General features: G+C 46.4%; 1 protein-coding gene across 2 annotated transcripts in view; it reads right to left on the bottom strand.

Moving 5' to 3' along the window:
* Nucleotides 1-343: 343 nt before the first annotated feature.
* The window catches only part of sh2d3ca (SH2 domain containing 3Ca), a 98,676-nt gene continuing 78,765 nt past the window's right edge, over nucleotides 344-20,254 (bottom strand). The window contains exons 12-14 of one of the 2 annotated variants that reach the window (XM_061931790.2): nucleotides 16,952-17,158; nucleotides 4,517-4,703; nucleotides 344-1,360 (exon numbers count right to left, since the gene is read on the bottom strand). In XM_061931790.2, the coding sequence (XP_061787774.1) occupies nucleotides 4,528-4,703; nucleotides 16,952-17,158 (383 nt within the window). In that variant the 3' untranslated portion in view covers nucleotides 344-1,360; nucleotides 4,517-4,527. The remainder of the gene's footprint in view (nucleotides 1,361-4,516; nucleotides 4,704-16,951; nucleotides 17,159-20,254) is intronic. The other variant, XM_061931791.2, reaches the window with a different exon arrangement.

Below are 20,254 nucleotides of genomic sequence, written 5' to 3'. Positions count from 1 at the left end.
AATCACATGAGTTAGGTGATTAATCACATGAGTTAGGTAATTAATCAGATGAGTTAGGTGATTAATCAGATGAGTTATGTGATTAATCACATGAGTTAGGTGATGAATCACACGAGTAAAGTGATTAATCACACGAGTAAAATGAATAATCACATGGGTTAGGTGATTAGTCACATGAGTTAAGGAGTTAGGTGATTAATCACATGAGTTAGGTGATTAATCACATGAGTTAAGTGATGAATCACATGAGTTAAGTGATTAATCACATGAGTTAAGTGATTCATCACACGAGTTAGGTGATTAATCACATGAGTTAGGTGATTAATCACATGAGTTAAGTGATTAATCACATGAGTTAGGTGATTAATCATATGAGTTAAGTGATTAATCACATGAGTTAGGTGATTAATCACATGAGTTAGGTGATTAATCACCTGAGTTAAGTGATTAATCACATGAGTTAGGTAATTAATCACATGAGTTAGGTGATTAATCACATGAGTTAGGTGATTAATCAGATGAGTTAAGTGATTAATCACATGAGTTAGGTGATCAATCAGATGAGTTAGGTGATTAATCACATGAGTTAGGTGATTAATCACATGAGTTAGGTGATTAATCAGATGAGTAATTTCTGACAGGCCTGACAAAAAGGCATTAGTTTGAATGGTTCCATGCAGCAGCTGAACAATGAAGTGAATTATATTTATATAGCGCTTTTCTCTAGTGACTCAAAGCGCTTTACATAGTGAAAGGCAACGTGTAAGTTCCATTTAAAGCAGTGTGGGTGGCACTGGGAGTAAAGTGTCTTGCCCAAGGACACAACGGCAGTGACTAGGGTGGCGGAAGCGGGGATCGAACCTGGAACCCTCAAGTTGCTGGCACGGCCACTCTACCAACCGCCTCAACTATGATGAAAGGATATTGGTGAAAGGACAACATGTCATCACCGACACAAACAGATTAGCGCGCTATTAAGCTAGCAGCTGTTTTAGTAGATCAGGCCCAAAGTGGTGACAGGAAGTGGTTCTACCACAGCAGGAAGTGCGTGTGTGGACGCGGGTTTAGGGGGGGGGCCACACTTTGGGGCGTGGCCTTAGTGAGTGCAGTGAGTCTGGCATCACCTCCGTCCCGTTGTAGCTGCCTGTCTGATGTCCTCTTTGACCTCTGTCCTCCTTGACCTCTGTCCTCCTTGACCTCTGTCCTCTTTGACCTCTGTCCTCCTTGACCTCTGTCCTCTTTGACCTCTGTCCTCTTTGACCTCTGTCCTCTTTGACCTCTGTCCTCCTTGACCTCTGTCCTCTTTGACCTCTGTCCTCTTTGACCTCTGTCCTCCTTGACCTCTGTCCTCCTTGACCTCCTTAATAATATCCGATTGAATATAAAAAGAAAAACAATGACATATTATTTAGAATGATATAATATTATATAAAAAAGGACATATTATTATCATATAAAATGTCATAATACTGTATATAATAAGTAAAAATACATGTACAAAATGTACACAAAGAATTAAATAATACTGCGCAAAAATAAATGTATATATTTTATGAAATTATATATATATATATATATATATATATATATATATATATAGAAAATTGACATTATTATTATATAAAATGACATAATGCTATATAAAATAAATAATAAATAAAAGAACATGTATAACATCACACACACTACTATATATATACTGTATATATAATGAAATAAATACAAAATTATATAATATTTTATATATATATATATATATATATATATAATGGAGATATATATATATATATATTAGATATACAATTCAATGAACATATTGTTATACAAAATTACATAATACTATATCAAAAGAAAAAAGAAAACAAGGGAAATATTATATACAATTATATGTATATATATATATATATATATATATATATATATATATATACATTGGGGCAAAAAAGTATTTAGTCAGCCACCAATTGTGCAAGTTCTCCCACTTAAAATGATGACAGAGGTCTGTAATTTTCATCATAGGTACACTTCAACTGTGAGAGACAGAATGTGAAAAAAAAATCCAGGAATTCACATTGTAGGAATTTTAAAGAATTTATTTGTAAATTATGGTGGAAAATAAGTATTTGGTCACTTCAAACAAGGAAGATCTCTGGCTCTCACAGACCTGTAACTTCTTCTTTAAGAAGCTCTTCTGTCCTCCACTCGTTACCTGTATTAATGGCACCTGTTTGAACTTGTTATCTGTATAAAAGACACCTGTCCACAGCCTCAAACAGTCAGAATCCAAACTCCACTATGGCCAAGACCAAAGAGCTGTCGAAGGACACCAGGAAAAGAATTGTAGACCTGCACCAGACTGTGAAGAGTGAATCTACAATAGGCAAGCAGCTTGGTGTGAAAAAATCAACTGTGGGAGCAATTATCAGAAAATGGAAAATATACAAGACCACTGATAATCTCCCTTGATCTGGGGCTCCACGCAAGATCTCATCCCGTGGGGTCAAAATGATCATGAGAACGGTGAGCAAAAATCTCAGAACCACACGGGGGGACCTGGTGAATGACCTGCAGAGAGCTGGGACCAAAGTAACAAAGGTTACCATCAGTAACACACTACGCCGACAGGGAATCAAATCCTGCAGTGCCAGACGTGTCCCCCTGCTTAAGCCAGTGCATGTCCAGGCCCGTCTGAAGTTTGCCAAAGAGCACATGGATGATACAGCAGAGGATTGGGAGAATGTCATGTGGTCAGATGAAACCAAAATAGAACTTTTTGGTATAAACTCAACTCGTCGTGTTTGGAGGAAGAAGAATACTGAGTTGCATCCCAAGAACACCATAAATACTGTGAAGCATGGGGGTGGGAACATCATGCTTTGGGGCTGTTTTTCTGCCAAGGGGACAGGCCGACTGATCCGTGTTAAGGAAAGAATGAATGGGGCCATGTATCGTGAGATTTTGAGCCAAAACCTCCTTCCATCAGTGAGAGCTTTGAAGATGAAACGTGGCTGGGTCTTCCAGCATGACAATGATCCCAAACACACCGCCCGGGCAACGAGGGAGTGGCTCCGTAAGAAGCATTTGAAAGTCCTGGAGTGGCCTAGCCAGTCTCCAGACCTCAACCCTATAGAAAATCTGTGGAGGGAGTTGAAAGTCCGTGTTGCTCGGCGACAGCCCCAAAACATCACTGCTCTCGAGAAGATCTGCATGGAGGAATGGGCCAAAATACCAGCTACTGTGTGTGCAAACCTGGTAAAGACCTATAGTAATCGTTTGACCTCTGTTATTGCCAACAAAGGTTATATTACAAAGTATTGAGTTGAATTATTGTTATTGACCAAATACTTATTTTCCACCATAAATTACAAATACATTATTTAAAAATCCTACAATGTGAATTCCTGGATTTTTTTTCACATTCTGTCTCTCACAGTTGAAGTGTACCTATGATGAAAATTACAGACCTCTGTCATCATTTTAAGTGGGAGAACTTGCACAATTGGTGGCTGACTAAATACTTTTTTGCCCCACTGTATATATATATACATATATATATATATATATATATATATATATATATATATATATATATATATTAATGTATATATATACATTAATATATATATATATATATGTATGTATATATATATTAATGCATATATATATGTATATATATATATATATATATATATATATATATATATATATATATATATATATATGTATATATATATATATGTATGTATATATATATTAATGTATATATATATATATGTATATATATATATATATATGTGTATATATATATATATATATAAATATATATATATATATATATATATACACATAATGGATATATATATTAGATATAAAATTGAATAAATTAAAAAATAAACATATTATATAAAATTACTTAACACTATATAAAATAAATTAAAAAAGAAAAAGAGAAAAAAGGGACATTTTTTTATAAGATTACATAATACTATATAAAAATAAAAAATAGACATATATTAAAATATTACTTAATACTATACACAAATTTAAAAAATTGGACACAGTACATACAATTGTATAACAATATAAAAATAAATTAAACAAGAAAAAGATTGACATGTTATTACATAAAACGATATAGAATAAAAAATATGGCCATATTACATACAATTACATGATTCTATATAAAAATAAAAAATGGACATTGATTACATACAATTGTATAACACTATACAAAAATAAATTAAAAAAGAAAAATGAAATAATGAACATATTTAAAAATATTACTTAATACTATATAACATACAAAAATTGAGATATTATTACATAAAATTACATAACATTATATTAAAAAAATGAATGTTTTATTAAATAAAATTGTATAACACTGTACAAAAAGAAATTAAAAAAGCAAAAGGAAAAAATGGACATATTTAATAATATGACTTAATACTAAAATATTACATAACACAATCCCCCCCAAAAGTAACATGTGACGTAAGAGGGTTGCCATGGTTACCGTGAGGGTGGCTATAGCTGGCTGTGTCGCGGCGGAGGTTCCAGCTTGTGTGAGAGTGCGGTGAGAACCTGCTGGAACTTGTGGTAACGTTCCTGCTGGCTGACCTCTGACCCTCCACTGCCCCACAGCAGACGCATCTGGAACTCAGTGTGGAAGATGGCTGCTATCTCCGACTGCACCTGCAAGTCTGACCACACCACACCACACCACACCATCAACATCTATCTCCGACTGCACCTGCAAGTCTGACCACACCACACCACACCACACCACACCACACCATCAACATCTATCTCCGACTGCACCTGCAAGTCTGACCACACCACACCTTCACCACACCACACCATCAACATCTATCTCCGACTGCACCTGCAAGTCTGACCACACCACACCACACCACACCATCAACATCTATCTCCTCCTGCACCTGCAAGTCTGACCACACCACACCACACCACACCATCAACATCTATCTCCTCCTGCACCTGCAAGTCTGACCACACCACACCACACCACACCATCAACATCTATCTCCTCCTGCACCTGCAAGTCTGACCACACCACACCACACCATCAACATCTATCTCCTCCTGCACCTGCAAGTCTCACCACACCACACCATCAACATCTATCTCCTCCTGCACCTGCAAGTCTGACCACACCACACCTTCACCACACCTTCAACATCAACATCTATCTCCTCCTGCACCTGCAAGTCTGACCACACCACACCACACCACACCTTCACCATCAACATCTATCTCCTCCTGCACCTGCAAGTCTCACCACACCACACCACATCCCACCATCAACATCTATCTCCTCCTGCACCTGCAAGTCTGACCACACCACACCACACCTTCAACATCAACATATATCTCCTCCTGCACCTGTAAGTCTGACCACACCACACCACACCACACCACACCATCAACATCTATCTCCTCCTGCACCTGCAAGTCTCACCACACCACACCACATCACACCATCAACATCTATCTCCTCCTGCACCTGCAAGTCTGACCACACCACACCACACCTTCAACATCTATCTCCTCCTGCACCTGCAAGTCTGACCACACCACACCACACCACACCATCAACATCTATCTCCGACTGCACCTGCAAGTCTGACCACACCACACCACACCACACCACACCACACCATCAACATCTATCTCCGACTGCACCTGCAAGTCTGACCACACCACACCTTCACCACACCACACCATCAACATCTATCTCCGACTGCACCTGCAAGTCTGACCACACCACACCACACCATCAACATCTATCTCCTCCTGCACCTGCAAGTCTGACCACACCACACCACACCACACCATCAACATCTATCTCCTCCTGCACCTGCAAGTCTGACCACACCACACCACACCACACCATCAACATCTATCTCCTCCTGCACCTGCAAGTCTGACCACACCACACCACACCATCAACATCTATCTCCTCCTGCACCTGCAAGTCTCACCACACCACACCATCAACATCTATCTCCTCCTGCACCTGCAAGTCTGACCACACCACACCTTCACCACACCTTCAACATCAACATCTATCTCCTCCTGCACCTGCAAGTCTGACCACACCACACCACACCACACCTTCACCATCAACATCTATCTCCTCCTGCACCTGCAAGTCTCACCACACCACACCACATCCCACCATCAACATCTATCTCCTCCTGCACCTGCAAGTCTGACCACACCACACCACACCTTCAACATCAACATATATCTCCTCCTGCACCTGTAAGTCTGACCACACCACACCACACCACACCACACCATCAACATCTATCTCCTCCTGCACCTGCAAGTCTCACCACACCACACCACATCACACCATCAACATCTATCTCCTCCTGCACCTGCAAGTCTGACCACACCACACCACACCTTCAACATCTATCTCCTCCTGCACCTGCAAGTCTGACCACACCACACCACACCACACCATCAACATCTATCTCCGACTGCACCTGCAAGTCTGACCACACCACACCACACCACACCATCAACATCTATCTCCTCCTGCACCTGCAAGTCTGACCACACCACACCACACCACACCACACCACACCACACCATCAACATCTATCTCCGACTGCACCTGCAAGTCTGACCACACCACACCACACCATCAACATCTATCTCCTCCTGCACCTGCAAGTCTGACCACACCACACCACACCACACCATCAACATCTATCTCCGACTGCACCTGCAAGTCTGACCACACCACACCACACCACACCATCAACATCTATCTCCTCCTGCACCTGCAAGTCTGACCACACCACACCACACCACACCATCAACATCTATCTCCTCCTGCACCTGCAAGTCTGACCACACCACACCATCAACATCTATCTCCTCCTGCACCTGCAAGTCTGACCACACCACACCATCAACATCTATCTCCTCCTGCACCTGGAAGTCTGACCACACCACACCACACCACACCATCAACATCTATCTCCTCCTGCACCTGCAAGTCTGACCACACCACACCACACCACACCATCAACATCTATCTCCTCCTGCACCTGCAAGTCTGACCACACCACACCATCAACATCTATCTCCTCCTGCACCTGCAAGTCTGACCACACCACACCTTCACCACACCTTCAACATCAACATCTATCTCCTCCTGCACCTGCAAGTCTGACCACACCACACCACACCATCAACATCTATCTCCTCTTGCACCTGCAAGTCTGACCACACCACACCACACCATCAACATCTATCTCCTCCTGCACCTGCAAGTCTGACCACACCACACCACATCACACCATCAACATCTATCTCCTCCTGCACCTGCAAGTCTGACCACACCACACCACACCACACCATCAACATCTATCTCCTCCTGCACCTGCAAGTCTGACCACACCACACCACACCACACCTTCAACATCAACATCTATCTCCTCCTGCACCTGCAAGTCTGACCACACCACACCACACCACACCATCAACATCTATCTCCTCCTGCACCTGCAAGTCTGACCACACCACACCACACCTTCAACATCAACATCTATCTCCTCCTGCACCTGCAAGTCTGACCACACCACACCACACCACACCATCAACATCTATCTCCTCCTGCACCTGCAAGTCTGACCACACCACACCACACCATCAACATCTATCTCCTCCTGCACCTGCAAGTCTGACCACACCACACCATCAACATCTATCTCCTCCTGCACCTGCAAGTTTGACCACACCACACCTTCACCACACCTTCAACATCAACATCTATCTCCGACTGCACCTGCAAGTCTGACCACACCACACCACACCACACCACACCACACCACACCATCAACATCTATCTCCGACTGCACCTGCAAGTCTGACCACACCACACCACACCACACCATCAACATCTATCTCCTCCTGCACCTGCAAGTCTGACCACACCACACCACACCACACCATCAACATCTATCTCCTCCTGCACCTGCAAGTCTGACCACACCACACCACACCACACCATCAACATCTATCTCCTCCTGCACCTGCAAGTCTGACCACACCACACCACACCATCAACATCTATCTCCTCCTGCACCTGCAAGTCTCACCACACCACACCATCAACATCTATCTCCTCCTGCACCTGCAAGTCTGACCACACCACACCTTCACCACACCTTCAACATCAACATCTATCTCCTCCTGCACCTGCAAGTCTGACCACACCACACCACACCACACCTTCACCATCAACATCTATCTCCTCCTGCACCTGCAAGTCTCACCACACCACACCACATCCCACCATCAACATCTATCTCCTCCTGCACCTGCAAGTCTGACCACACCACACCACACCTTCAACATCAACATATATCTCCTCCTGCACCTGTAAGTCTGACCACACCACACCACACCACACCACACCATCAACATCTATCTCCTCCTGCACCTGCAAGTCTCACCACACCACACCACATCACACCATCAACATCTATCTCCTCCTGCACCTGCAAGTCTGACCACACCACACCACACCTTCAACATCTATCTCCTCCTGCACCTGCAAGTCTGACCACACCACACCACACCACACCATCAACATCTATCTCCGACTGCACCTGCAAGTCTGACCACACCACACCACACCACACCACACCACACCATCAACATCTATCTCCGACTGCACCTGCAAGTCTGACCACACCACACCTTCACCACACCACACCATCAACATCTATCTCCGACTGCACCTGCAAGTCTGACCACACCACACCACACCATCAACATCTATCTCCTCCTGCACCTGCAAGTCTGACCACACCACACCACACCACACCATCAACATCTATCTCCTCCTGCACCTGCAAGTCTGACCACACCACACCACACCACACCATCAACATCTATCTCCTCCTGCACCTGCAAGTCTGACCACACCACACCACACCATCAACATCTATCTCCTCCTGCACCTGCAAGTCTCACCACACCACACCATCAACATCTATCTCCTCCTGCACCTGCAAGTCTGACCACACCACACCTTCACCACACCTTCAACATCAACATCTATCTCCTCCTGCACCTGCAAGTCTGACCACACCACACCACACCACACCTTCACCATCAATATCTATCTCCTCCTGCACCTGCAAGTCTCACCACACCACACCACATCCCACCATCAACATCTATCTCCTCCTGCACCTGCAAGTCTGACCACACCACACCACACCTTCAACATCAACATATATCTCCTCCTGCACCTGTAAGTCTGACCACACCACACCACACCACACCACACCATCAACATCTATCTCCTCCTGCACCTGCAAGTCTCACCACACCACACCACATCACACCATCAACATCTATCTCCTCCTGCACCTGCAAGTCTGACCACACCACACCACACCTTCAACATCTATCTCCTCCTGCACCTGCAAGTCTGACCACACCACACCACACCACACCATCAACATCTATCTCCGACTGCACCTGCAAGTCTGACCACACCACACCACACCACACCATCAACATCTATCTCCTCCTGCACCTGCAAGTCTGACCACACCACACCACACCACACCACACCACACCACACCATCAACATCTATCTCCGACTGCACCTGCAAGTCTGACCACACCACACCACACCATCAACATCTATCTCCTCCTGCACCTGCAAGTCTGACCACACCACACCACACCACACCATCAACATCTATCTCCGACTGCACCTGCAAGTCTGACCACACCACACCACACCACACCATCAACATCTATCTCCTCCTGCACCTGCAAGTCTGACCACACCACACCACACCACACCATCAACATCTATCTCCTCCTGCACCTGCAAGTCTGACCACACCACACCATCAACATCTATCTCCTCCTGCACCTGCAAGTCTGACCACACCACACCATCAACATCTATCTCCTCCTGCACCTGGAAGTCTGACCACACCACACCACACCACACCACACCACACCATCAACATCTATCTCCGACTGCACCTGCAAGTCTGACCACACCACACCTTCACCACACCACACCATCAACATCTATCTCCGACTGCACCTGCAAGTCTGACCACACCACACCACACCACACCATCAACATCTATCTCCTCCTGCACCTGCAAGTCTGACCACACCACACCACACCACACCATCAACATCTATCTCCTCCTGCACCTGCAAGTCTGACCACACCACACCACACCACACCATCAACATCTATCTCCTCCTGCACCTGCAAGTCTGACCACACCACACCACACCATCAACATCTATCTCCTCCTGCACCTGCAAGTCTCACCACACCACACCATCAACATCTATCTCCTCCTGCACCTGCAAGTCTGACCACACCACACCTTCACCACACCTTCAACATCAACATCTATCTCCTCCTGCACCTGCAAGTCTGACCACACCACACCACACCACACCTTCACCATCAACATCTATCTCCTCCTGCACCTGCAAGTCTCACCACACCACACCACATCCCACCATCAACATCTATCTCCTCCTGCACCTGCAAGTCTGACCACACCACACCACACCTTCAACATCAACATATATCTCCTCCTGCACCTGTAAGTCTGACCACACCACACCACACCACACCACACCATCAACATCTATCTCCTCCTGCACCTGCAAGTCTCACCACACCACACCACATCACACCATCAACATCTATCTCCTCCTGCACCTGCAAGTCTGACCACACCACACCACACCTTCAACATCTATCTCCTCCTGCACCTGCAAGTCTGACCACACCACACCACACCACACCATCAACATCTATCTCCGACTGCACCTGCAAGTCTGACCACACCACACCACACCACACCATCAACATCTATCTCCTCCTGCACCTGCAAGTCTGACCACACCACACCACACCACACCACACCACACCACACCATCAACATCTATCTCCGACTGCACCTGCAAGTCTGACCACACCACACCACACCATCAACATCTATCTCCTCCTGCACCTGCAAGTCTGACCACACCACACCACACCACACCATCAACATCTATCTCCGACTGCACCTGCAAGTCTGACCACACCACACCACACCACACCATCAACATCTATCTCCTCCTGCACCTGCAAGTCTGACCACACCACACCACACCACACCATCAACATCTATCTCCTCCTGCACCTGCAAGTCTGACCACACCACACCATCAACATCTATCTCCTCCTGCACCTGCAAGTCTGACCACACCACACCATCAACATCTATCTCCTCCTGCACCTGGAAGTCTGACCACACCACACCACACCACACCATCAACATCTATCTCCTCCTGCACCTGCAAGTCTGACCACACCACACCACACCACACCATCAACATCTATCTCCTCCTGCACCTGCAAGTCTGACCACACCACACCATCAACATCTATCTCCTCCTGCACCTGCAAGTCTGACCACACCACACCTTCACCACACCTTCAACATCAACATCTATCTCCTCCTGCACCTGCAAGTCTGACCACACCACACCACACCATCAACATCTATCTCCTCTTGCACCTGCAAGTCTGACCACACCACACCACACCATCAACATCTATCTCCTCCTGCACCTGCAAGTCTGACCACACCACACCACATCACACCATCAACATCTATCTCCTCCTGCACCTGCAAGTCTGACCACACCACACCACACCACACCATCAACATCTATCTCCTCCTGCACCTGCAAGTCTGACCACACCACACCACACCACACCTTCAACATCAACATCTATCTCCTCCTGCACCTGCAAGTCTGACCACACCACACCACACCACACCATCAACATCTATCTCCTCCTGCACCTGCAAGTCTGACCACACCACACCACACCTTCAACATCAACATCTATCTCCTCCTGCACCTGCAAGTCTGACCACACCACACCACACCACACCATCAACATCTATCTCCTCCTGCACCTGCAAGTCTGACCACACCACACCACACCTTCAACATCAACATCTATCTCCTCCTGCACCTGCAAGTCTGACCACACCACACCACACCACACCATCAACATCTATCTCCTCCTGCACCTGCAAGTCTGACCACACCACACCACACCATCAACATCTATCTCCTCCTGCACCTGCAAGTCTGACCACACCACACCATCAACATCTATCTCCTCCTGCACCTGCAAGTTTGACCACACCACACCTTCACCACACCTTCAACATCAACATCTATCTCCGACTGCACCTGCAAGTCTGACCACACCACACCACACCACACCACACCACACCACACCATCAACATCTATCTCCGACTGCACCTGCAAGTCTGACCACACCACACCACACCACACCATCAACATCTATCTCCTCCTGCACCTGCAAGTCTGACCACACCACACCACACCACACCATCAACATCTATCTCCTCCTGCACCTGCAAGTCTGACCACACCACACCACACCACACCATCAACATCTATCTCCTCCTGCACCTGCAAGTCTGACCACACCACACCACACCATCAACATCTATCTCCTCCTGCACCTGCAAGTCTCACCACACCACACCATCAACATCTATCTCCTCCTGCACCTGCAAGTCTGACCACACCACACCTTCACCACACCTTCAACATCAACATCTATCTCCTCCTGCACCTGCAAGTCTGACCACACCACACCACACCACACCTTCACCATCAACATCTATCTCCTCCTGCACCTGCAAGTCTCACCACACCACACCACATCCCACCATCAACATCTATCTCCTCCTGCACCTGCAAGTCTGACCACACCACACCACACCTTCAACATCAACATATATCTCCTCCTGCACCTGTAAGTCTGACCACACCACACCACACCACACCACACCATCAACATCTATCTCCTCCTGCACCTGCAAGTCTCACCACACCACACCACATCACACCATCAACATCTATCTCCTCCTGCACCTGCAAGTCTGACCACACCACACCACACCTTCAACATCTATCTCCTCCTGCACCTGCAAGTCTGACCACACCACACCACACCACACCATCAACATCTATCTCCGACTGCACCTGCAAGTCTGACCACACCACACCACACCACACCATCAACATCTATCTCCGACTGCACCTGCAAGTCTGACCACACCACACCTTCACCACACCACACCATCAACATCTATCTCCGACTGCACCTGCAAGTCTGACCACACCACACCACACCATCAACATCTATCTCCTCCTGCACCTGCAAGTCTGACCACACCACACCACACCACACCATCAACATCTATCTCCTCCTGCACCTGCAAGTCTGACCACACCACACCACACCACACCATCAACATCTATCTCCTCCTGCACCTGCAAGTCTGACCACACCACACCACACCATCAACATCTATCTCCTCCTGCACCTGCAAGTCTCACCACACCACACCATCAACATCTATCTCCTCCTGCACCTGCAAGTCTGACCACACCACACCTTCACCACACCTTCAACATCAACATCTATCTCCTCCTGCACCTGCAAGTCTGACCACACCACACCACACCACACCTTCACCATCAATATCTATCTCCTCCTGCACCTGCAAGTCTCACCACACCACACCACATCCCACCATCAACATCTATCTCCTCCTGCACCTGCAAGTCTGACCACACCACACCACACCTTCAACATCAACATATATCTCCTCCTGCACCTGTAAGTCTGACCACACCACACCACACCACACCACACCATCAACATCTATCTCCTCCTGCACCTGCAAGTCTCACCACACCACACCACATCACACCATCAACATCTATCTCCTCCTGCACCTGCAAGTCTGACCACACCACACCACACCTTCAACATCTATCTCCTCCTGCACCTGCAAGTCTGACCACACCACACCACACCACACCATCAACATCTATCTCCGACTGCACCTGCAAGTCTGACCACACCACACCACACCACACCATCAACATCTATCTCCTCCTGCACCTGCAAGTCTGACCACACCACACCACACCACACCACACCACACCACACCATCAACATCTATCTCCGACTGCACCTGCAAGTCTGACCACACCACACCACACCATCAACATCTATCTCCTCCTGCACCTGCAAGTCTGACCACACCACACCACACCACACCATCAACATCTATCTCCGACTGCACCTGCAAGTCTGACCACACCACACCACACCACACCATCAACATCTATCTCCTCCTGCACCTGCAAGTCTGACCACACCACACCACACCACACCATCAACATCTATCTCCTCCTGCACCTGCAAGTCTGACCACACCACACCATCAACATCTATCTCCTCCTGCACCTGCAAGTCTGACCACACCACACCATCAACATCTATCTCCTCCTGCACCTGGAAGTCTGACCACACCACACCACACCACACCACACCACACCATCAACATCTATCTCCGACTGCACCTGCAAGTCTGACCACACCACACCTTCACCACACCACACCATCAACATCTATCTCCGACTGCACCTGCAAGTCTGACCACACCACACCACACCACACCATCAACATCTATCTCCTCCTGCACCTGCAAGTCTGACCACACCACACCACACCACACCATCAACATCTATCTCCTCCTGCACCTGCAAGTCTGACCACACCACACCACACCACACCATCAACATCTATCTCCTCCTGCACCTGCAAGTCTGACCACACCACACCACACCATCAACATCTATCTCCTCCTGCACCTGCAAGTCTCACCACACCACACCATCAACATCTATCTCCTCCTGCACCTGCAAGTCTGACCACACCACACCTTCACCACACCTTCAACATCAACATCTATCTCCTCCTGCACCTGCAAGTCTGACCACACCACACCACACCACACCTTCACCATCAACATCTATCTCCTCCTGCACCTGCAAGTCTCACCACACCACACCACATCCCACCATCAACATCTATCTCCTCCTGCACCTGCAAGTCTGACCACACCACACCACACCTTCAACATCAACATATATCTCCTCCTGCACCTGTAAGTCTGACCACACCACACCACACCACACCACACCATCAACATCTATCTCCTCCTGCACCTGCAAGTCTCACCACACCACACCACATCACACCATCAACATCTATCTCCTCCTGCACCTGCAAGTCTGACCACACCACACCACACCTTCAACATCTATCTCCTCCTGCACCTGCAAGTCTGACCACACCACACCACACCACACCATCAACATCTATCTCCGACTGCACCTGCAAGTCTGACCACACCACACCACACCACACCATCAACATCTATCTCCTCCTGCACCTGCAAGTCTGACCACACCACACCACACCACACCACACCACACCACACCATCAACATCTATCTCCGACTGCACCTGCAAGTCTGACCACACCACACCACACCATCAACATCTATCTCCTCCTGCACCTGCAAGTCTGACCACACCACACCACACCACACCATCAACATCTATCTCCGACTGCACCTGCAAGTCTGACCACACCACACCACACCACACCATCAACATCTATCTCCTCCTGCACCTGCAAGTCTGACCACACCACACCACACCACACCATCAACATCTATCTCCTCCTGCACCTGCAAGTCTGACCACACCACACCATCAACATCTATCTCCTCCTGCACCTGCAAGTCTGACCACACCACACCATCAACATCTATCTCCTCCTGCACCTGGAAGTCTGACCACACCACACCACACCACACCATCAACATCTATCTCCTCCTGCACCTGCAAGTCTGACCACACCACACCACACCACACCATCAACATCTATCTCCTCCTGCACCTGCAAGTCTGACCACACCACACCATCAACATCTATCTCCTCCTGCACCTGCAAGTCTGACCACACCACACCTTCACCACACCTTCAACATCAACATCTATCTCCTCCTGCACCTGCAAGTCTGACCACACCACACCACACCATCAACATCTATCTCCTCTTGCACCTGCAAGTCTGACCACACCACACCACACCATCAACATCTATCTCCTCCTGCACCTGCAAGTCTGACCACACCACACCACATCACACCATCAACATCTATCTCCTCCTGCACCTGCAAGTCTGACCACACCACACCACACCACACCATCAACATCTATCTCCTCCTGCACCTGCAAGTCTGACCACACCACACCACACCACACCTTCAACATCAACATCTATCTCCTCCTGCACCTGCAAGTCTGACCACACCACACCACACCACACCATCAACATCTATCTCCTCCTGCACCTGCAAGTCTGACCACACCACACCACACCTTCAACATCAACATCTATCTCCTCCTGCACCTGCAAGTCTGACCACACCACACCACACCACACCATCAACATCTATCTCCTCCTGCACCTGCAAGTCTGACCACACCACACCACACCATCAACATCTATCTCCTCCTGCACCTGCAAGTCTGACCACACCACACCATCAACATCTATCTCCTCCTGCACCTGCAAGTTTGACCACACCACACCTTCACCACACCTTCAACATCAACATCTATCTCCGACTGCACCTGCAAGTCTGACCACACCACACCACACCACACCATCAACATCTATCTCCTCCTGCACCTGCAAGTCTGACCACACCACACCACACCTTCAACATCAACATCTATCTCCTCCTGCACCTGCAAGTCTGACCACACCACACCACACCGTCACTCCCACAATGCAACACTCTTCAATTTGTATATTTAAGTGTAAAAATCCTAGATTTTGATACTTGGTCTAATAATTCCTCTGAAGAAGACCTGAAAAGACGTGCTGATGGTCTTAAAAAAAAGTTCCAATATGGCCACAATGATTGGTGTGTTTACCCTGCAGTTTGCTCTGGGCGTTGCTCCTGTACACCCCCCTGTGGTGCGCCACGCTGCGTGCGGCCTCCAGGTGGTGCATGACCACGTCCACGCCCACCTCACCGCTCTCCCAGGGCTCCGGCACCTCGCCCAGGGCCAGGCCTCGCTCCAGCAGCGCCAGGACGGGTATGACGTGCGGGAAGGTGGTGCTGGCCAGGACGCTGGACTCTGAAATACCAAACACCATCTTGTAATAGCACAGCAGGTGGCGCTGCACTCGACAAACACCCTTCAACCAGCAAGTGTACTCAACCCAGTAAAATGTAGTGGCTGCGACTTATAGTCAGGTGCGACTTATAGTCAGATAAACAATGTATTCCCCTAAAATGTAGTGGCTGCGACTTATAGTCAGGTGCGACTTATAGTCAGATAAACAATGTATTCCCCTAAAATGTAGTGGCTGCGACTTATAGTCAGGTGCGACTTATAGTCAGATAAACAATGTATTCCCCTAAAATGTAGTGGCTGCGACTTATAGTCGGATAAACAATGTATTCCCCTAAAATGTAGTGGCTGCGACTTATAGTCAGGTGCGGCTTATAGTCAGATAAACAATGTATTCCCCTAAAATGTAGTGGCTGCGACTTATAGTCAGGTGCGACTTATATGCGCATAAACAATGTATTCCCTAAAATGTAGTGGCTGCGACTTATAGTCAGATAAACAATGTATTCCCCTAAAATGTAGTGGCTGTGACTTATAGTCGGGTGCGACTTATAGTCAGATAAACAATGTATTCCCCTAAAATGTAGTGGCTGTGACTTATAGTCAGGTGCGACTTATAGTCAGATAAACAATGTATTCCCCTAAAATGTAGTGGCTGTGACTTATAGTCAGGTGCGACTTATAGTCAGATAAACAATGTATTCCCCTAAAATGTAGTGGCTGTGACTTATAGTCAGGTGCGACTTATAGTCAGATAAACAATGTATTCCCCTAAAATGTAGTGGCTGTGACTTATAGTCAGGTGCGACTTATATGCAGATAAACAATGTATTCCCCTAAAATGTAGTGGCTGCGACTTATAGTCGGGTGCGACTTATAGTCAGATAAACAATGTATTCCCCTAAAATGTAGTGGCTGTGACTTATAGTCGGGTGCGACTTATATGCAGATAAACAATGTATTCCCCTAAAATGTAGTGGCTGCGACTTATAGTCGGGTGCGACTTATAGTCAGATAAACAATGTATTCCCCTAAAATGTAGTGGCTGCGACTTATAGTCAGATAAACAATGTATTCCCCTAAAATGTAGTGGCTGCGACTTATAGTCAGGTGCGGCTTATAGTCAGATAAACAATGTATTCCCCTAAAATGTAGTGGCTGCGACTTATAGTCAGGTGCGACTTATATGCGCATAAACAATGTATTCCCTAAAATGTAGTGGCTGCGACTTATAGTCAGATAAACAATGTATTCCCCTAAAATGTAGTGGCTGTGACTTATAGTCGGGTGTGACTTATAGTCAGATAAACAATGTATTCCCCTAAAATGTAGTGGCTGTGACTTATAGTCAGGTGCGACTTATATGCAGATAAACAATGTATTCCCCTAAAATGTAGTGGCTGTGACTTATAGTCAGGTGCGACTTATATGCAGATAAACAATGTATTCCCCTAAAATGTAGTGGCTGCGACTTATAGTCAGGTGCGACTTATAGTCAGATAAACAATGTATTCCCCTAAAATGTAGTGGCTGCGACTTATAGTCAGGTGCGACTTATATACAGATAAACAATGTATTCCCCTAAAATGTAGTGGCTGCGACTTATAGTCAGGTGCGACTTATAGTCAGATAAACAATGTATTCCCCTAAAATGTAGTGGCTGCGACTTATAGTCAGGTGCGACTTATAGTCAGATAAACAATGTATTCCCCTAAAATGTAGTGGCTGCGACTTATAGTCAGGTGCGACTTATAGTCGGATAAACAATGTATTCCCCTAAAATGTAGTGGCTGCGACTTATAGTCAGGTGCAACTTATAGTCAGATAAACAATGTATTCCCCTAAAATGTAGTGGCTTCGACTTATAGTCAGGTGCGACTTATATGCAGATAAACAATGTATTCCCCTAAAATGTAGTGGCTGCGACTTATAGTCAGATAAACAATGTAGTCCCCTAAAATGTAGTGGCTGCGACTTATAGTCAGGTGCGACTTATAGTCAGATAAACAAGGTATTCCCCTAAAATGTAGTGGCTGCGACTTATAGCCTGGTGCGACTTATAGTCAGATAAACAATGTATTCCCCTAAAATGTAGTGGCTGCGACTTATAGTCAGGTGCGACTTATAGTCAGATGAACATTGTATTCCCCTAAAATGTAGTGGCTGCGACTTATAGTCAGGTGCGACTTATAGTCAGATAAACAATGTGTTCCCCTAAAATGTAGTGGCTGCGACTTATAGTCAGGTGCGACTTATAGTCAGATAAACAATGTATTCCCCTAAAATGTAGTGGCTGCGACTTATAGTCAGGTGCGACTTATAGTCAGATAAACAATGTATTCCCCTAAAATGTAGTGGCTGCGACTTGTAGTCAGGTGCGACTTATAGTCAGATAAACAATGTATTCCCCTAACATGTAGTGGCTGTGACTTATAGTCAGGTGCGACTTATAGTCAGATAAACAATGTATTCCCCTAAAATGTAGTGGCTGCGACTTATAGTCAGGTGCGACTTATATGCAGATAAACAATGTATTCCCCTGAAATGTAGTGGCTGCGACTTATAGTCAGGTGCGACTTATAGTCAGATAAACAATGTATTCCCCTAAAATGTAGTGGCTGCGACTTATAGTCAGGTGCGACTTATAGTCAGATAAACAATGTATTCCCCTAAAATGTAGTGGCTGCGACTTAGGTGCGACTTATAGTCAGATAAACAATGTATTCCCCTAAAATGTAGTGGCTGCGACTTATAGTCAGGTGCGACTTATGGTCAGATAAACAATGTATTCCCCTAAAATGTAGTGGCTGCGACTTATAGTCAGGTGCGACTTATAGTCAGATAAACAATGTATTCCCCTAAAATGTAGTGGCTGCGACTTATAGTCAGGTGCGACTTATAGTCAGATAAACAATGTATTCCCCTAAAATGTAGTGGCTGCGACTTATAGTCAGGTGCGACTTATAGTCAGATAAACAATGTATTCCCCTAAAATGTAGTGGCTGCGACTTATAGTCGGGTGCGACTTATAGTCAGATAAACAATGTAGTCCCCTAAAATGTAGTGGCTGTGACTTATAGTCAGGTGCGACTTATAGTC

Source organism: Nerophis lumbriciformis, linkage group LG39, assembly GCF_033978685.3.
Source record: "Nerophis lumbriciformis linkage group LG39, RoL_Nlum_v2.1, whole genome shotgun sequence".
In the NCBI taxonomy this organism is placed as follows: domain Eukaryota; kingdom Metazoa; phylum Chordata; class Actinopteri; order Syngnathiformes; family Syngnathidae; genus Nerophis; species Nerophis lumbriciformis.
This window is presented reverse-complemented; position numbering and strand designations above follow the sequence as displayed.